General features: G+C 45.1%; 1 protein-coding gene across 1 annotated transcript; it reads left to right on the forward strand.

Annotated features, from left to right (window-relative positions):
• Positions 1 to 8,477: 8,477 nt before the first annotated feature.
• Positions 8,478 to 14,091, forward strand: Srsf6 (serine and arginine-rich splicing factor 6). Its single transcript, NM_026499.4, has 6 exons — positions 8,478 to 8,747; positions 8,964 to 9,112; positions 10,396 to 10,520; positions 10,624 to 10,832; positions 11,198 to 11,281; positions 11,382 to 14,091. The coding sequence occupies exons 1-6, from the start codon at positions 8,641 to 8,643 to the stop codon at positions 11,725 to 11,727; spliced, it is 1,020 nt and encodes a 339-aa protein (NP_080775.3). The 5' UTR covers positions 8,478 to 8,640; the 3' UTR covers positions 11,728 to 14,091.
• The last annotated feature ends 3,562 nt before the right edge of the window (positions 14,092 to 17,653 follow it).

Here is a 17,653-nt window from a genome sequence, read left to right on the forward strand (position 1 = left end):
CATCTGCCTGGTTTCTAGCTTGAGGGAGGCTTACCCATAATGCTGTTCCGTATTTCCATTGCTTTGCCTTGCAAGCCTGTGAACTTATTTCTGTCTGCCAGGTGTGGAATGGCTCCTCTTGGCGTGGTCACTTCCAGCTTGCAGTAGCAGAAGGCACTAGATGCACTTTCCCAAAGTAACTGTAAAAATATACACTCCCAAATATGTCTGAGTGTTCCACGACTTCCTCGCCAAACCTGAATTTTCTGTTCAGGTGTGTTTTGGTGGAAGGGAAAGGGGAGGAGAGAGGCTGCTCCTGCAAACCCTTATCCCTCCTTCCAGGGTGGTGCTTGCAATGAGTCTGGGCAGCAGCAACAGCGAGCCACAGAGAGAAGCTGGAAAATCTCCTCCCACTCCTATATCCCCAGAAAACCATGGACATGCAAGACTTTTCTGCAGATCTCCATGTCCTGGGTTCTGAACAAGCGCAGAATGGAGTCCCACCCCACTCGCTGAGACCTCACAGGGTGCCTCCACAAGAAGAAAACAGAGAAGAGAATACACAGCCTGGGGCAGGAAGGGGATGAGGGAGGGGACGGGGAGGGGGGGAGGTACAGAGTGCAGGGAGGATGCATGGGTGGAAGAGGTTCCTCTGGTAACTTGGAGCAGAAAGTAGAAGGCCGGGGTGCAGGTCTTAAGAAAGTATGTTTCAGAAACAGAGAACTGTTCAATGAGAGGGAGCTATAGGTATATGTTTGACACATTCAAAGGAAAAGCTGATAGAATAAGGTAGGAAAGGAAGGCTGTGAGACCGGATGGGGTGTGACTGTATATAAGAGCTGCCCAGCTACTGTTAAAAGGTAGTTGAGGGCCGAGTAGAGTGCTAGTCTAGCATGCTCAAGGCATGAAGGAGTTCCATTCCCTGAAGGCAGATGTAAAACACAGAGAGAGGGGGAAAAAGAGAGACAGAGACAGAGAGACAGAGACAGGCACACATATAGAAAACAGAGACACACACACACACACAGAGACAGAGACAGAGACAGAGAAATACAGGCACACACATAGAAGACAGAGACACACACACACTTAAGAATTCTTTGAAAAAATAATAAAGTGGGACTTGGTGGTACACACACCTTTATTTCCAGCAACTGAGAAACAGAGGCAGATGTATCTCTCTGAGTCTAACGTTAGCCTGTTCTGCACAGCAAGTTCCAGGCCAGCCAGGGCTACATAGTGAGATCCTGGCCCCAATGTGATTAATTTAATTAAATGGTGTCTTTAAGTTGTTCAGATCAGACCGTCTTTGTTGCAACTTGCCAACACAATAACTACTGACACTTTTACAACTTGAGAGAAGCCGTATTAGTCAGGGTTCTCTAAAGTCTCGGAATTTATGGGCTGTCTCTATTTATTAAGGGAATTTATTGTAATGAGTTACAGTCTGCAGTCCAACTAACCCAACAATGGGTAGCTGTGAACAGGAAGTCCAGGAGTCTAGTAGTAGCTCGGTCCCACGGGGCTAGTAGTTTCAGCTGGTCTTCTGTGTAAGCTGGAATCCTCAAGTAGTGGGTTCCAACGGATGTGCCGGCAAGTAAGTGTGAGCAGGTGAAGTAGAGTGAGTCTTCCATGGGCTGGAGAGAAGAGTGAGTCTTCTTCTTTCAATGTCCTTATATAGGCCTTCAGCCGTCACATTAAGGGTGTGTATCACCATGTCTGGATTTGGAACTTGGCTGGCCTTGATCTCAGAGATCAGCTTGCCTCAGTCCTAGGATTAGAGGTATGTACTACCTTGCCTGGACCTAAGCCTTTCTTGGCCACTCTGCCTCAAAATCTAGATCAAACGCGTTTGTTATCCCAAGACAAGATCGCAGTCAGAAGCCTGTGCCTTCCAGCCTCAAGATCTGAATCACAGGTGTGCCCTGCATTTCTGGATTGTAGTTCATTCCAGATGTAGTCAGGTTGACAACCAGGAGTATCCATCACAGAAGCTATGACCCTGTATAAGTGAATGGATGTAGCTGCATGCCAATAAAGCTTTATTTATAAAATAAATAGAGGGCCAGTTGAGCTAAGGCCCTAGTTTGCAGGGACATGTGCACAATTGAATCCTCCATGCTAAAAATAGATCACACAACCCCCATTTGGGAAATGTATGTCCTGTGTTCTTTTGAATCAAGAGTATTCCAGAGCTGGAACAAGCTTCCGTGGACTGTTGTCACGCAGACTTTCAGGGGTGGGGTTGCTGAGTGAAAGGTTTATGAACTTAGTTTTTTAAAATCCTTCCCGTCTCTACTTTCTCTGACACCCATTCTGGATTGTCCTGCTGTTTTTCTACCTTCTTTTTAAATTTTTTATTTATTATGTATTCAGCACATATACATATGCCCGAAGGCCAGAAAAGGGCACCAGATCTCATTACCGATGTTTATAAGCCACCATGTGGTTGCGGGGATCTGAACTCAGGACCTCTGAAAGAGCAGACAGTTCTCTTAACCTCTGAGCCATCTCTCCAGCTCCCAGTTTTTCTACCTTCTCAACCACAACTCCCTAAGGTTTGTTGTTTGTTTGTTTTTCCTGAATTTGACTCAAATCTCAGAGTTTCCGTGGTAAGCAGAATGTTCCCTCCCTTAAAGATCCCCACATCCTAAATCCTAGAACGTGGAATGTCACCCTCCATAGCAAAAGGGATTTTGCAGAGAAAAGGCCTTTTAGCTTGAAGTAGGGAGCTTGTCTTGATATATGCAGATGAGCCCACTGGGGTCCACATAGAGGCAGGAAGAGCACTGGCTCAGAGAGGGACATGTGGCCATGGAAGCTGGGATCGAAGTCCGAGTGATCTGAGTGATCCGGGTCACAGAGCCCACCAAGTTAATGGCTTTGAAAAAGGCAGAATCAACAAGCCTGAGAACACAAACAACCTCTACACACTGGAGAAGGAGAAAGGAATAGATTCTCGCCCTGGGGCCTCCAGAAGGTCTTACTGTCTCCTTTGTTTTTGCCCAGAAAACCATGGAGACTTCTGACCTTCATACCTGAAGATGACACATTTGTGATGCTTTAAGCCACTGACTTGCTGGTACTTTGTTACAGTGCCTTAAGTATACATAGGGGGCTGGAGAGATGGCTCAGTGGTTAAGAGCACTGACTGCTCTTCCAGAGGTCCTGAGTTCAATTCCCAGCAACCACATGGTGACTCACAACCATCTGTAACAGGGTCCGATGCCCTCTTCTGGTGTGTCTGAAGACAGCTACAGTGTTTTCATATACATAAAATAAAATTAATTAAATAAATCTTTTGTTTTTTGTTTTTTGTTTTTTCAAGACAGGGTTCCTCTGTATAGCCCTTGCTGTCCTGGAACTCACTTTGTAGACCAGGCTGGCCTCAAACTCAGAAAACTGCCTGCCTCTGCCTCCCGAGTGCTGGGATCAAAAGCGTACGCCACCACGCCTGGCAAAATAAATAAATCTTAAAGAAAAATAAGTATACATATTTAAGGGCGAAAGATTTATGCAGTCTGAAGAGACCTGTAATGGTGGTGCACGCCTTTAATCCCAGGACTCAGGAGGCAGAGGCAGGTGGATCTCTGAGTTTGAGGCCAGCCTGCTCTACAGAGTGAGTTCCAGGACAGTCAGGTTTACATGGAGAAACCCTGTCTTAGGAAGGAAACAAAACCTGTACATAGGAGTTGATGCTGAGGGTAGATCTTGGTGGAAGAGCACTTTCCTGGTATTGTGTCTTTGTTAGGGTTTCCATTGCTGTGAAGAGATACCATGACCAAGACAACGCTTATAAAGGACAACATTTAATTGAGGCTGGCTTACAGGTTCAAAGTGTCAATCTATTATCATCATGGCAGAAAGCACAGCAACATCCAGGCAGGCATGGTGGTGAAGGAGCTGAGAGTTCTACATCTTCATCCAAAGGATGCTAGGAACAGACTGTCCTTAGGCAAGTAAGGTCTGAAAGCCCACCCCCACAGTGACACACCTCCTCCAACAAGGCCACACCTCCTAGTGTGCTACTTCCTGGGCCAAATATATTTAAACCACCACGAATGGGTTCAGTTCCCAGCATCAGACAAATTGTATAGAAAAATTAATCTAATCCTCAGGACGCAACGCTCAGGTCTGGTCTGCAGCGCATCCTCTCCGGAGTTTTTCCACCTTATAACAACACACAGACTTGTCTCTCTCGTCCCTCACACTTTCCTGTGTAGCACCGACAGAATTTGTTTACAAATTCGTACTAGAAGCATTTTTCCCGGGATGGGCTTGGGTGCTGTAGGTTCAGATTTGTGTGTTTAGTATGACAACAGCATGTCACTCAGATGACATAAAATATTTGGCTAATTCAACATATGCCGGCCCTTAGGAGCTACCACCTCAATGTCTAGTAACATCTCGTTGAAAACTCTGGTTAAACTGGGTGTGGTGGTGCACGCCTTTGATCCCAGCACTTGGGAGGCAGGGGCAGGCAGATTTCTGAGTTCGAGGCCAGCCTGGTCTACAAAGTGAGTTCCAGGACAGCCAGGGCTATACAGAGGAACCCTGTCTTGAAAAACCAAAAAAAGAAAGAAAGAAAGAAAGAAAGAAAGAAAGAAAGAAAGAAAGAAGGGAGGGGGAGGGAGGGAGGGAGGGGAGAGGGAGAAAGAAAGAAAGAAAGAAAGAAAGAAAGAAAGAAAGAAAGGAGGGAGGGGGAGGGAGGGAGGGAGGGGAGAGGGAGAAAGAAAGAAAGAAAGAAAGAAAGAAAGAAAGAAAGAAAGCAAACTGATTAATCCTTAGCCACACAAACACTAAGGAGGTCCCGACCTCTCACATAAGGACCAGTTCTCAAAAGGAGCAGTTCTGTGTGTTGATATTTGCTCTATTGCTGACCTGGCCCACAGGTCAGTCAACAGGGTCTGTAAGAGAGAGAGAGTGGGGATGGAGGGGCAAGTGACGAGAAGAATGGAGACAAGACAGGCTATCTGATCAAGTCTCAAGTCTCATTTATTGGAAGGCAACTATGGGTTTATAAGCACAAATTGAGGACTGTAGCTTAGCCACAAGTGCCTTGCAGCTGGGGGCACTAAGCCACAAGTCCAGGCTGTGTCTGAGAAGATCAGGTTGTTATCAGAGTGTGTTCAGCTGTGGTGTGAGCTGCTTGCAAAAACATCGTGCTAGGAAAACAAGCAGGGTGGAAAAGTACCCACCTGTAAGTAAATAGCCTGAGGTGGCTGCAGAGATGATAGCTGCTTTCTGCTAGGAATCAGCTCCCAACATTTTGCTATGTATTATAATGCTAAATTCTATAGCTGAAGGCCTATGCCTGGGAGTGACTTCTCCGGTTTACAAGCTGTTGTTGTGCAAACCTTGTTCCTTGGTTTAAAACTATTGGTTAAATAAAATTGGCTACTGCCAATTCCTGGAGGAACTAGAGGTGGGTGGTTTTGGGTGATGTGGTTGGAGGAGAGATTGGGAGAAGAGAAGAAGTGGCCAGGAGGGGAGAACCATGAGCACATGGCCAGGAGAAACAGCAAGTATCTGGGGCACACCACTGGGGAGCCAGCCAGGCCAGCAGTCAGAAGAGGAAACTAGTGATTACCCACCAGTAAGCAGTCAAAGCCAAATAAAATGGCCACAGTCTGAGTCTCATTTATTTGTAAGCTAGTTAGAATAAGCTTAAAGTGGTTCTTCTACACTGTCCCTCAGCAGCTGCTGTCACTTTCTGAAGGCTTACCACATTTTTTTTTTCAGTCACATTGGATATGGGAGTAGACCACTGGCACTTACATGGATAGAGCTCAGGGAGTCTGTTGAGTGTCCCACAGCACAGAGGATCACCCGTGACAAAAAAACCATCTGACCCAGGGGCCAGCAACGTGGAGACTGAGAGCCCGGCTCTAAATGGATCTCCTGCAGATGTTCTGAAAGTTTTATTTTACCCAGGGATATTTGTTTGAGACAGGGTCTCAGTATGTAGCCCAGGCTGGCTTTGAACTCACAGAGATTCCCCCTGTCTCTGCCTCCCAAGTTCTGGGGGCAATTTGGAGATAAATAAATATATATATTTATCTAAAAGTGTGTATGTGTTTAGAGGTATGTACTTATGTGTGCGGAGGTCCACAAAAGCCAGAGGCATTGGATTCCCCCCTGCAACTAGAGTTATAGGTGTTTGTGAGATACTTGAATTTCATTCTAGGTACCCAGGTCAGGTCTTCGGCAGCAAACCATTGAACCATATCCCCAGCGCCTTGCTCAGTTGACTGATCCTCTTGCCCGGAAGTCTGATCTGCTGGTGTTACAGGTGTGCACCACCGCACCTGGCTCAGAAGATTTTAAATGAGGGTTTGGACTGGCTTGGCACCGTTTACACAAATCTCCCGCAGACAAGCCTCAGAGATCTATCTATCAGACTGATGGCATGGATGGGCCATCAGTCAGATGCTCTGGGCAGAACTTCCCAGAGCAGCCTCTGCTGCATTCCACACAAATACTCTGGGGTGGCTGTGTTAGTTGAGATTTCACATGGTAACAGAATCAGTTGGGGGTGGGAGGGAGATGTGGTGAGCGAACCTGTAGGAACTGGCTCTCATTGATATTGAGGCTCTGGAGTTCCAAACTAGCATGTGCATCAAGTGTGGAGGCCAAGGGTCACCTCAGGTGTCATTCCACAGGAACGGTCAAGCTCCAGAAGCAAGCAGTTTCCCAACAGACCCTTCCCTTCCTTGTTTTTAAGACAATGCCTCAAACTTAGCCAAGGCTAATCTAGAACCCATAGCAGTCCTCCTTCCTCAGCTCCCGGATGCTGAGAACAGGCATCAGATACTGCACCTGACTATCTGGCTTTTCCCTCCCCCAGCCCACTAAAAAAATAAATAGACTCTCATGCTGCGCACTTGTCATTTCAGTTTGTTGCTTTTGCAAAGTACCAAGTTAGGTCGGCAACAGGACTCCCCAGTGCTGCTGATCCAACTAGGAACTTTGGAAGATAAATGATCTCATGGGTTGTCTTGTGTGTGTGTAGAACATGAAAGTAGAAAGGGAACTATGTGAAGGAAACAAGGATAAGGGAAGAGGGGAACAAAATATGGTAATAGGGTAGGAGAATGACAAATACTGGCTTTTTCGTCTCGTGTGGAATCCAGATGTGTGTTTGCTTTTACAAATAATTTTAAAATGTGTTATCATCACACTTAGTTATTTATTGAAGGCATGACACGCATCAGGAGGTCAGAGGACAACTTGCAAGAATTGTTTTTGTTGTTGTTGTTGTTCCTTCTACCGTGTGGGTCTCTAGGATCAAAGTCGGGTCCTCCAGCTTGGCAGCAAGCACCTTTACCGGCTTCAGTCTTCTCACCACTCACAAATAAATTTTAACAAGTTTTTAGAAATTGACAATTTGATAAAACTGTTATGTGTTGACTTCATTCTGTGTTCCATGAATATTTTTAAAAGCTGTCTACATATATATATTTATATTTCTAACTTAAGGACGTTCTCTTCCCTCGAGAATACTATTAACACATCTCCCTGTGTGCTATCAACATTGCCGGTCTGCCCCAGAGGACAGAATCTTCTCTCATTATAGCTGAAAAGCCTGAGGCTGCCCAGATTCTGGGCAGAAAACAAATTCCTAAAGAGCAGGTACTAACTCAATGGCAGTCTTTTCTCTCAGCTTTTATCACACCGTGCTCTGCTTTCGGTTTCCTTACCTCTCTAGCCAAACCTTCGCCGTGCTTTGAATACTCCCAAGGCATGCTCCTTGATAGTCAATTAACTTTACTCCAGGGCAGTGGGGCTGTTTTGTTTAACTCTACAGCATTAGATGTCACCTCCATAAACTCCTAAGTGTGTATTTCTGCTTTATAAATAGTTTGCCTTCGGATCCAACCAGGTTAAGGACAGTATGGATAGGAAAGGGGATAGGGGGTCTTGGAGGACCATGGGGCCCAGCCATGCTCCCTTTGTGAACGGCCGCGGCGAGCGCGGGATTCAGAGCTGTCAGAGCTCCGAGCAGAGGGAGGGATGCCACCCAGACCAGCCACAGCACCTCCCCCGCTGGTCACTAAACCTCGGGGACAGATCCCGAGCCGCTGAGAAACTAAGGAACTGTCCGACTCCCAAGAGCGTGTACTCAACGAAACCAGTGCGAGCTACCCGCTGAAGGGAAAGAGCAACCTCTTTTTTTTTAGTAGACCAATCAGAGACCAAGATGGCCTAGACTGACAGCCCGGACAACCAATGAGAAATAAAACTCGTTCTCCGCGTGCCTGGGCACAAGAACAGTTTATTAGGCACGACTCAAAAGGTCCGGGCCTCGGCTGTTTACGCTGATGGCTGCACAGCGCCAGGGGACATGACAGTAGCGAAATCAACTCCCAGCAAGCACGGCACGCGCCGCGGGCCGCCCCAACACATCCGGAGCGGCCCGCGGCGCGGGAGAGGACGTGCTGCGCGACGACGTCACGCGCTGCGCCGCGCCGCGCCCCGCCCCCGGGCACTTATAGCGTAGGCCGGCGCGCGCGCGCGCACCATTGTGTGGCTGACTCGGCCGCCGCTGCGGTGTGAGGCGCGTGTTCGGGCCTTCGCCGTCCCCGCACCCGCACCGCAGCCCTGCCCCGCGGCCCGCCGCCCCTCCGCCAGCCTCCCGGAGGACACCCGTGGGTCACGGCCATGCCGCGCGTCTACATAGGACGCCTGAGCTACAACGTCCGCGAGAAGGACATCCAGCGCTTTTTCAGCGGCTACGGCCGCCTCCTCGAGATCGACCTCAAAAATGGGTGAGTCGGGTCTGGGAGGCCGCGCCCCGCGGCGGAGAGAGGTCCCCCAAGGACCCGAGGCGGCCAAGGCCGCGGCGCCGCGTGGCAGGGCCTCTAAAATGGCGGCGGCGGCGGCGCCCCGAGCGCGCGCGCGCGGGGGAGGGCGCGGGAGCGCGCGGCGCCGGCTAACGACACGCCCGCCCGCCGGTGCGCGGCTCGCGCTCCGCCCCTCCGCAGGTACGGTTTCGTGGAGTTCGAGGACTCCCGGGATGCCGACGATGCCGTGTACGAGCTCAACAGCAAGGAGCTGTGCGGCGAGCGCGTGATCGTAGAGCACGCCCGGGGCCCGCGCCGCGACCGCGATGGCTACAGCTACGGAAGCCGCAGTGAGTCCTTACCCCCGCGCGCTCCGCGTCCTGGGTACCTGGGGGGGGCGGGGGTTGGGGGCGCAGGGCGGGTGCAGTCACTTGGGTGGGCAGGGTGGGACCTCCCCAGCCCGGGCAGGCGCGGAGGCCGGGGCTTGTCGGCCCTGGGTGTTCCCGGGGCCCCTCTACCTCCACGCATGCCCGGGTAGCCGTGGGACACCGGAGCGCGGGGAATGGGGTCGGGTGGCCGGTTGACTTAAGTTTGGAAGGAGTGGCTTCAGTTGGCCCTCTTTGGCACTGACTTGGGTTCTGCCATTGAAAGCGAGGGCTGGCTGTATTTGTAGTATGCCCCCTTGCTTATCTGTCAGTGCTTGTTAGCATTGAGGAAGTTTCTAGGAAGGCTGGGGTGGAGGTGGGGCAGGGGGCGGGGAAAGGGGAGGAGCTTGAAGTCTAAGTCTTAGGAGCTGGGAGGCTTGATTGGGGGGGGGCAAAGAAAATGCCATTTTAAACTAAGTAATGTGGCATAGTACCACAAAGTAAATCTAAATAAGCTTTATGCTGTATTTGAAATAGTTGGGGCATGTTACTGGGAGGGGGTTGGGGGGATTTTGGTTATGTGAAATGTTTAATGTTGAAATTGTTGCATGTTGAATTCCAACTTTTTAACAAGTCCTTGATGTTTCAATTTGAAAGTGACCAATGGGGCTGAGGCTGTGTCCACTGAGGCTAAGATGACTGCCTTTCCTGATTGGCCTTGGCTTTTCCATACATTGTGTGACCCTTGCCCTATGACCCTTTGGCTGACCTTACCGGAAGCCATGACGACAGCAGCCTTTTGCCATTAGACGCAGGGTGATGGTGAGGATTCCAAGGGTTAGACAAAACTGGTTAATCTGAACTAGGTGACTGTTACCTTGCGTGTTTTGTGGCCAAACCACCACCAAAAACCTCACACTGTGATGTAAGTACTTAGTGTAACTAGTAAACATTTTTGTAAAATGTAGAAATGCATGTAATCAGTTAAGTTTTATATTTTACAATGTTCTGTAAAATAAAACTTAGCGAGGTAAATTGAATAAAGGAGCAGTCACTCTCTAACAGATTGTAGGAGAGGTTTAGTTGGATTTAGTCTATTTGACTTGCCCTTAATTTAATTTGTGGCAAATCACAAATGTATCGAGGGTTTAGCAGTATAATAGCAAAGTCCTACTCCAGTAATAAACGTTGCTATGTTTGTACTAACTTTCAAAAACATGCATGCCTGTCATTGCAACGCATCTAATTACTCCCTTCATGTGATAAAGGTGGTGGAGGTGGATACAGCAGTCGGAGAACTTCTGGCAGAGACAAATATGGACCACCTGTTCGTACAGAGTACAGGCTTATTGTAGAAAATCTGTCTAGTCGTTGCAGTTGGCAAGACTTAAAGGTATGTACCTGGGGTTTTAAAGACAGAGCAGTTACTTTCCTTAAGAGTTGGCTACGTGGTCTTGCTTTAGATTTCTGGAGCTTATCAGTCTTAACTGTTTTAGGATTTCATGCGGCAAGCAGGAGAAGTGACTTATGCAGATGCTCACAAAGAACGAACAAATGAGGGTGTGATTGAATTTAGATCCTACTCCGACATGAAGCGTGCTTTGGATAAACTGGATGGTACAGAAATAAATGGCAGAAATATTAGGCTTATTGAAGATAAGCCAAGAACAAGCCATAGGCGCTCCTACTCTGGCAGTAGATCCAGGTAACGAGGGCTGGGGGGAGGCTTGTCATTTCCAGTTGTTGCCTAGTTGTATTTACGGTGTTTCTTGGTTGTAGTAAGCAGATATTCTAGCCACAGATGGGTAGTTAAAACATATTCCTTTTTTTTTTTTAAGATTTATTTATATATTTATTTATTATATGTGAGTGCACTGTAGCTGTCTTCAGACACTCCAGAAGAGGGCATCAGATTTTGTAACAGATGGTTGTGAGCCACCATGTGGTTGCTGGGATTTGAACTCAGGACCTTCAGAAGAGCAGTCGGTGCTCTTAACCTCTGAGCCATCTCACCAGCCCCCTAAAACATATTCTTGAAAAGATTAAAACATCACTGTCTCTTGTGTGTAGATCACGGTCTAGAAGAAGGTCTCGGAGTAGGAGTCGCAGAAGCAGCCGCAGTAGATCTCGAAGTATCTCAAAAAGTCGCTCCCGGTAAATAATGTGGTATTGGGTCTCTTAATTTTTTACCACTTGATGGAGTATAGGTGTTTTCTGACAAGATACTGAAAGAAATCTGGCTTTTCTTGTACAGATCTAGGTCTCGGAGCAAAGGTCGATCCCGATCCCGCTCAAAAGGCAGGAAATCCAGATCAAAGAGCAAATCGAAGCCCAAGTCTGACCGGGGCTCCCATTCCCACTCAAGAAGCAGGTCTAAGGATAAGTATGGGAAGTCACGTAGTAGGTCACGGTCTCGGTCCCCCAAAGAGAACGGCAAAGGAGACATAAAGTCAAAGTCCAGATCCCGGAGCCAGTCTCGGTCCCACTCGCCTCTACCTGCTCCACCCTCAAAGGCTCGGTCCATGTCCCCTCCGCCAAAAAGAGCTTCAAGGTCCCGTTCTAGATCTCGTTCAAGGTCCAGATCAAGTTCCAGAGATTAACCCTGACCTCGACGTTCTTTGCACACTATAACAGAACACTTTCCTACTTGCTTAGGCAGTTACTCTTCCGAGTTTATACTCGCCTCTTCTTTAAGAGGATTTCCTGAAAAGGGAACACCGGAATTTGATTTGTGGCCAAATTTACTGAGAAAAAGATGAGGTTCTAAAATGGTGGTATGAAGCCCTCTCCCTTCTTTGTAGAATTAAGATAATTTTGATTTTGTAGCCTTTGAGCTAAAATAACTTTTGTAAAGATTAAGCTCATTTAGATTTTTTTTAAAGTATTGCAGCAGGATCTGCTGCAGGGTTCTGTTGTTTTGTTTTGCTTATTTTTAAATTAACTGTTCAGGCTTTGGATACTGCAGGCTTTAGAGGGAGAACCCAAATTTTCAATTATGTTGGCTTTTTATAAAGCTTGAGTTATGTAAGATTTAAATAAAAGTTTGCTACCAAGATGATTGCCTTATTGAATAGGTCACTACTAAGGCCCTTAAGTGTTGATACCTGCCATGTGTGGAGACAGTGTAAATTCTACATGAGTGTGAAACAAGGCAAGTCTCAGACCAGCAATAAATTATTCAGTTTGGCTAACCTTATTTTGTGCTGTTAATCTACCAAAGTGTTTTGTCTACCCCTTTAATAAGTTGAGTTAAAAGTAAAAGGAACTTTATAGTTAGTGCCACAAGATAAATAAAAGAAACTAAAGGATTACAATTTGAACTTTTCAAGAAGTAGGTCCTAGTACTTGGGATCTTGTTAGATCTGTGCTCTGGAGGTGGTCTGCGTGATTAGTGTTAGTGTATGGTTTGGTGGTCTTTAATGTTTTGAAAAACGGAAGTGATTAGAAGTTAAGTTACTGTTCAAAGTTGAAAAGCATATATGCTACATTTTCTGCTGAAAGGTGATTATATTTGACAGGTGCTTAGACATTTGGCTAAGATATTTTCCAATCAGTCCCCTTTGTATTAGTGGGGCATTTGTGGTTAGTTTGAAAAACAGACATGGATAAACTAAAATGCTTCATACTTTATAAGTAAAGCGCTATGAATGCTGTGGAGACCAAGGTGAAATAAATAGTGCAAATGTGTAGGAATAATTAGATTGCAGTTTCCATACATCCGCAAGCCCAGTTAGTTGAAACTGCAATCAATATTTACCTTACAACCTTTCCATTATTCAGACATTTGTAAAGTCATTTCATCCCAAATACTTAACCTCATTCTTTAGTAATGGTGTAGGTGGATTGGCTCAGGTTTAATACATCTGTTATTATATAATCTAGCAAAAGTTGGATTATAGATTATAACGTAGAGTTGGTTTGTAGGGCCAAATAATCAGAGGACATGCAATAAGGCAAGGCTGAGTGGAAAATAGAGGTTCAAGGGCCTAGGTAGGTGTCTGTAGCTGGGAATACTTGGGAACAGGGGAAGGGGAATGTTTTCAAGACATTTATCCTGTTAGAAAATCTTACAGACTAGCTTTAGGAACATAGTGTCAAACAAAGCTGCTGCTTTAGTCTTCTTTTCTTTGATGCTTTGTTTAGATGTTTATAAGAAATAGGTTTATTTTTCCAGTGTAAATTTCAGAATTTAAAGAAAACTGGTTGTAGTTTACTATTTTACCTACCTAAAAACAGATGTGATGGCTCTTTAAGAATTGGGTTTGACCAAAGTTCTCTTTGTTTTCAGGGAAAACTATATAAAAGCTTTCTGAGCCACAGCCTTTTAAAAGGGGAAAGGCTAATAGTAAAATTTGACTTTCTGACTGCATGCAACTGCTGGGCTTGCCTTCTGTTAGTGTGGTAGTACATGACAGAGGCATTAGACTATTTTTTAGCTGCCCTCATAAATATATAACGAATAGGTAAATGCCAATACCCATACAGTTTTTCTAGTGGGGACAAAGGCCGTTTTATTAGAAATTTAGGCTTTCATGCCTGTAGACCCTAGTTATTAAATGCACTAAACAAACAACTGCATTTAAAGCATTGGCCTTAGCAGAAGTGACTGACTTAAAGTGTTTTAGTTTCTTACTGATGAGTGAATTCAGTTCCCTACCAACTAATGCGCAGAATTGAAGAATCCCATCCTGCACACATTGGTTGGTGCCCTGGGTGGAATAGCAACGACACCAACTGATAAAAGCACAAGAGAAGTGGGGAACATCTTGAGTCCTGTTGGACGTGATAGTGTTTCTTGATCTGTATGCCACAGTGCCTTTATGGCCAGTTTGAGTCCTACCTACTTCAGTTTTTATGTTCCCACTCCTCCTGTGTTAATAACATTGCTTTCATCTTGGATATTTTTTTTCTACTTTGTTAACCTACTTTATGCTTTATCTCAATAAAATGCTTACCAAGGGAAAGACTTGTTCTTCATTTATTGTGTTGTCCCTTGGCACCAAATAATTGCCAGGTAGTTCTTTTGAAGTGGAGTTAACCATTAGCTACCATTGATGTGTTCTCTTGTTTTAGCTCTAAAAAGCAGGGTTTGGGGACTTCAAATAAGTAGATGGTTTGTTTTATTTTCATGTGTTTACTCGTGTCCATTTTTATCTGTAGTTGTTTTTAAAACAGTCAACTTAGGAAGTTTTAAATACCTGAAATGCTTAACCTAGTGTCTGTCCTTAACCCTGGACCTAGGGCACACTTGAGCTTTGCAAGTTTACCCGTCAATACCATCGTATTCCCTTTGCTTAACCTTGTTCTCAGAAGCTTTGCCTGTGGTTGACCTGATTGCGGATACGTGATGTGGAACCAAGTGTGGAGTTTCACTTTGTGTTTATAGAAATAATCCAGGGCTTCGTGTGTGGCTCAGGTTGAGCATGTGATCTTAGCAGGTACACAATCCTCGTTGGTGTGCTGCTCTCCCTCACATACAGACTCATAGGGGCAAATTATAATATAGTACACACTTTTGATAGCATGAGAAGCTAAGGCAGGATGGCTCTGGATATAATTAGCGAGAAACTTTGTCGGGGGAAGCAGACACTTCTTGGGAGTATAAAATAATTTGAGTCTAATTGCTATTAATTAGAAGTCGCCACTATTTACAGTAATCTATTTGTATCTTATATTGGTGTGTGTGTATATAGTGTGTATGTGTGTGTATGTATGTATATATATATATGTATGTGTGTGTGTATATATATATATATATATATATATATATATATATATATATATATATATATATATACACACACACACACACATGCATACGTAATGTCAATAATGATAGCTAAGGATGACTTTGGACCTGATCTTTAGGCAGTATTGCTAACAAGTACTCTCTCACACCTGACCTGTCCCTTTTTTCTTAAGATAGGCACTGCCCATTCAGAGCCTACCTCCAACTCAGCAATCCTATGGACCCCCTCATACTGCTGGGGTTTATACATCAGCTACCACACCACATCTGTCTGGTTTGTAACAGTTGTTCATACCATGAGTAATATGTAGCTTGATTTTACTCAATACATAATAATAGAGTTCTGCCTTAAATAATGAGTAATCTGTTCGATAAATATTCTGTTAATAAATACATTTTTCAAAATTGAAAGTTTTAGTAATTGACACTAGTTTGATCAGAAAGGAATTTCAGGTCCAAAATAAAAGGAAGTGCGGCAAAATCCATCTTTGATAAGCAGGATGCATGTAGTACTGTTACTTTGGAGGCTCTTCTTGATAACATATCTGCAGAAAGGGGTTTTTAGGATTTTGTTTTTTAGGAAAAGGCGAAAAGAATAGTAAAGTAAGCTAAGTTCCTGTGATCTGAAAGAAGTATGGCCCTCGCTCAGGACTGGAACAGGATATGGAGAGTTTGTTTTGTGTAAGCATGAGGAAATGGGCTAGCTATATCCTCAACTATAAATAAAGATAGTGTCTTAATAGTGAGTGTTCTTAAAGACACTTAGTGCACTTGCCTCAGTCATTAACTAGTAACTGCTTCAGAGTTGAGCCCTAGTTATCCTAGCCACTTAAAAGTAGACAAAGATTTTGTTCATTCGTGAATGATTTTTGTGTACTAAATATGTTATATTCCTACTTTGAGGCAGTTGCTCTGACCTAGGTGTTCTTCAGTTCACAAAAGTACTCCCTCGACCTGCTGAGATCTGAAGCATATACCATAACATTTGACTATTGCTGTTACGTTTATACTGAGTTTAAAACAAGAATAGTGGAATGAACCAGTGTCCACTTAAGCATCTACCTTTAACAATAGACACCTGGCACTTCCAATTCTGAAGGTAACCTTGGCATTTAATGCTAATATAGTACATAATTCTAGAGGGCATCTAAATCTCTTAAGTCTTGCCAAATGTGGCAAAGACCTGTAATCCAACACAAGGTTATTTTTGAGATAAGGATCCACAAGATCTACATGGGTAAGATTGTCCCAAAAGAGAGGGTTCCCATTTTTCCATTGTTTCGTATTGATCAAAAATAGATGAATGTTAGGTAGTTTCCCAATTTTGGTTTTGCTAGTTAGAATCTGTCTTGCATTTGCTTTGAATGGGTAGATTCTAGGTAGTTATCATTTCACCTAGACCACCACCTGGGAACTTGGTGAAAATCCACAGCTGCTCAGGTCCCAGCCCTGAAAACACTCGAGTGGAATCTAGTCTTACATGGCCCTAAAAGCTCTGAAGAAGTTGTGAGATTTTGTGAAAGGTGTTGGTTTGCACTGCTCTGCACTAGGCCCAGCAGGACAAAGTGAAATCATTGATGCTGAAGTCATTGACAATCTGGCTGGTACATATATGAATGTCAGAGACTGCTTTCAGGAGTCCTGTCTTGTGTTCTGGGAATCTGAACCCAAGTGACCAGAATTAGCAAGTTTTGTTAGCCACTGAGCCATCTCCTGGCCTTGGTGGTGGTCTGGTGAGGAATTGGGAGTATTCCCTCAGCAGTACATAGTTCTTCCCCTCCCAGTTTACCATCTGATGACTAGTGTACTGTACTGTGACTCAAAGGCATGAAGAGCAAACTCACTATAGGTGACTATTGGGACACTTCAGTGCTCAGCTTAGGAAGTTGGAGCTAACCAGTTGCATCAATGAATATAAAAGGAAGTTCTCAAAAGTTCCTAAACGAAGTCTTGTGTAATTGTACTGTCCCTTTGGAACTATTTAGCCAGCTTGGTGAAAGGTCACATGTTCATGCTTATTGCTAGCCTGTGCAAACAAGATGGACATGGGAAAGAAAAGGAAAGTCTTATTAGTCCAGCTTTCCCCCTCAATGGGGGCCTGGTTTTTTGCCAGGTGTCATTGCAAAGGCAAATGAGCACTTGAGTGTTTATGACCAAAAAGGAAGTAACAAGCAAGAGGGACTTGTAGCAGTGGGCCTTGAGGTTGCAGGGCTGGATTCCATTGTCACCCTGTCCTGTATCTGAATGCTTGATTCAGCTGGATTACCTGTCCACAGAGCATCTGGAACCTTGTACATTTTTAAAGGACCTGATCATACTGAGTCATGGCTGCCCCATAGTTTTTCCCCTCTATATAAGTTATTCTGCACTACTAAGACATCTCAAATCTCAGGCTTCCATGGCCTGTGGATGGGTTCAAAAACTGCTGCAGAGCCAGGGGCAGTGGTGGCCTACTCCTTTAATCCCAGCACTTGGGAGGCAGAGGCAGGCGGATTTCTGAGTTCGAGGCCAGCCTGCTCTACGGAGTGAGTTCCAGGACAGCCAGGGCTACACAGAGAAACAATATCTGGGAAAAAAAAACAAAAAACAAAACATAACCTGTAGCGTCGGCAGGCTTATGAGCCAAAATCATGAGCTCCCCTTCCTATGGTGACTAGCTTGGGAAAGCTCTCCGGCCATTGCTTTGGATTGAGCTCAACCAATAGACCCAAAAATAAAATAACAAAACAACCTAGACCAAAATGGGAGTCCAAGAGATGGCTCAACAGGTAAAGTCA

The sequence above is a fragment of the Mus musculus genome, chromosome 2, assembly GCF_000001635.26.
Source record: "Mus musculus strain C57BL/6J chromosome 2, GRCm38.p6 C57BL/6J".
Lineage (NCBI taxonomy): Eukaryota > Metazoa > Chordata > Mammalia > Rodentia > Muridae > Mus > Mus musculus.

Bases quoted from the DNA above. Each gene is read 5' to 3' on its own strand.
- Srsf6 (NM_026499.4), top strand. From the start codon at position 8,641: ATGCCGCGCGTCTACATAGGACGCCTGAGCTACAACGTCCGCGAGAAG. The intron at 9,113-10,395 runs GTGAGTCCTTAC...CATGTGATAAAG, and splicing joins CTACAGCTACGGAAGCCGCA to GTGGTGGAGGTGGATACAGC. The intron at 11,282-11,381 runs GTAAATAATGTG...TTTCTTGTACAG, and splicing joins ATCTCAAAAAGTCGCTCCCG to ATCTAGGTCTCGGAGCAAAG.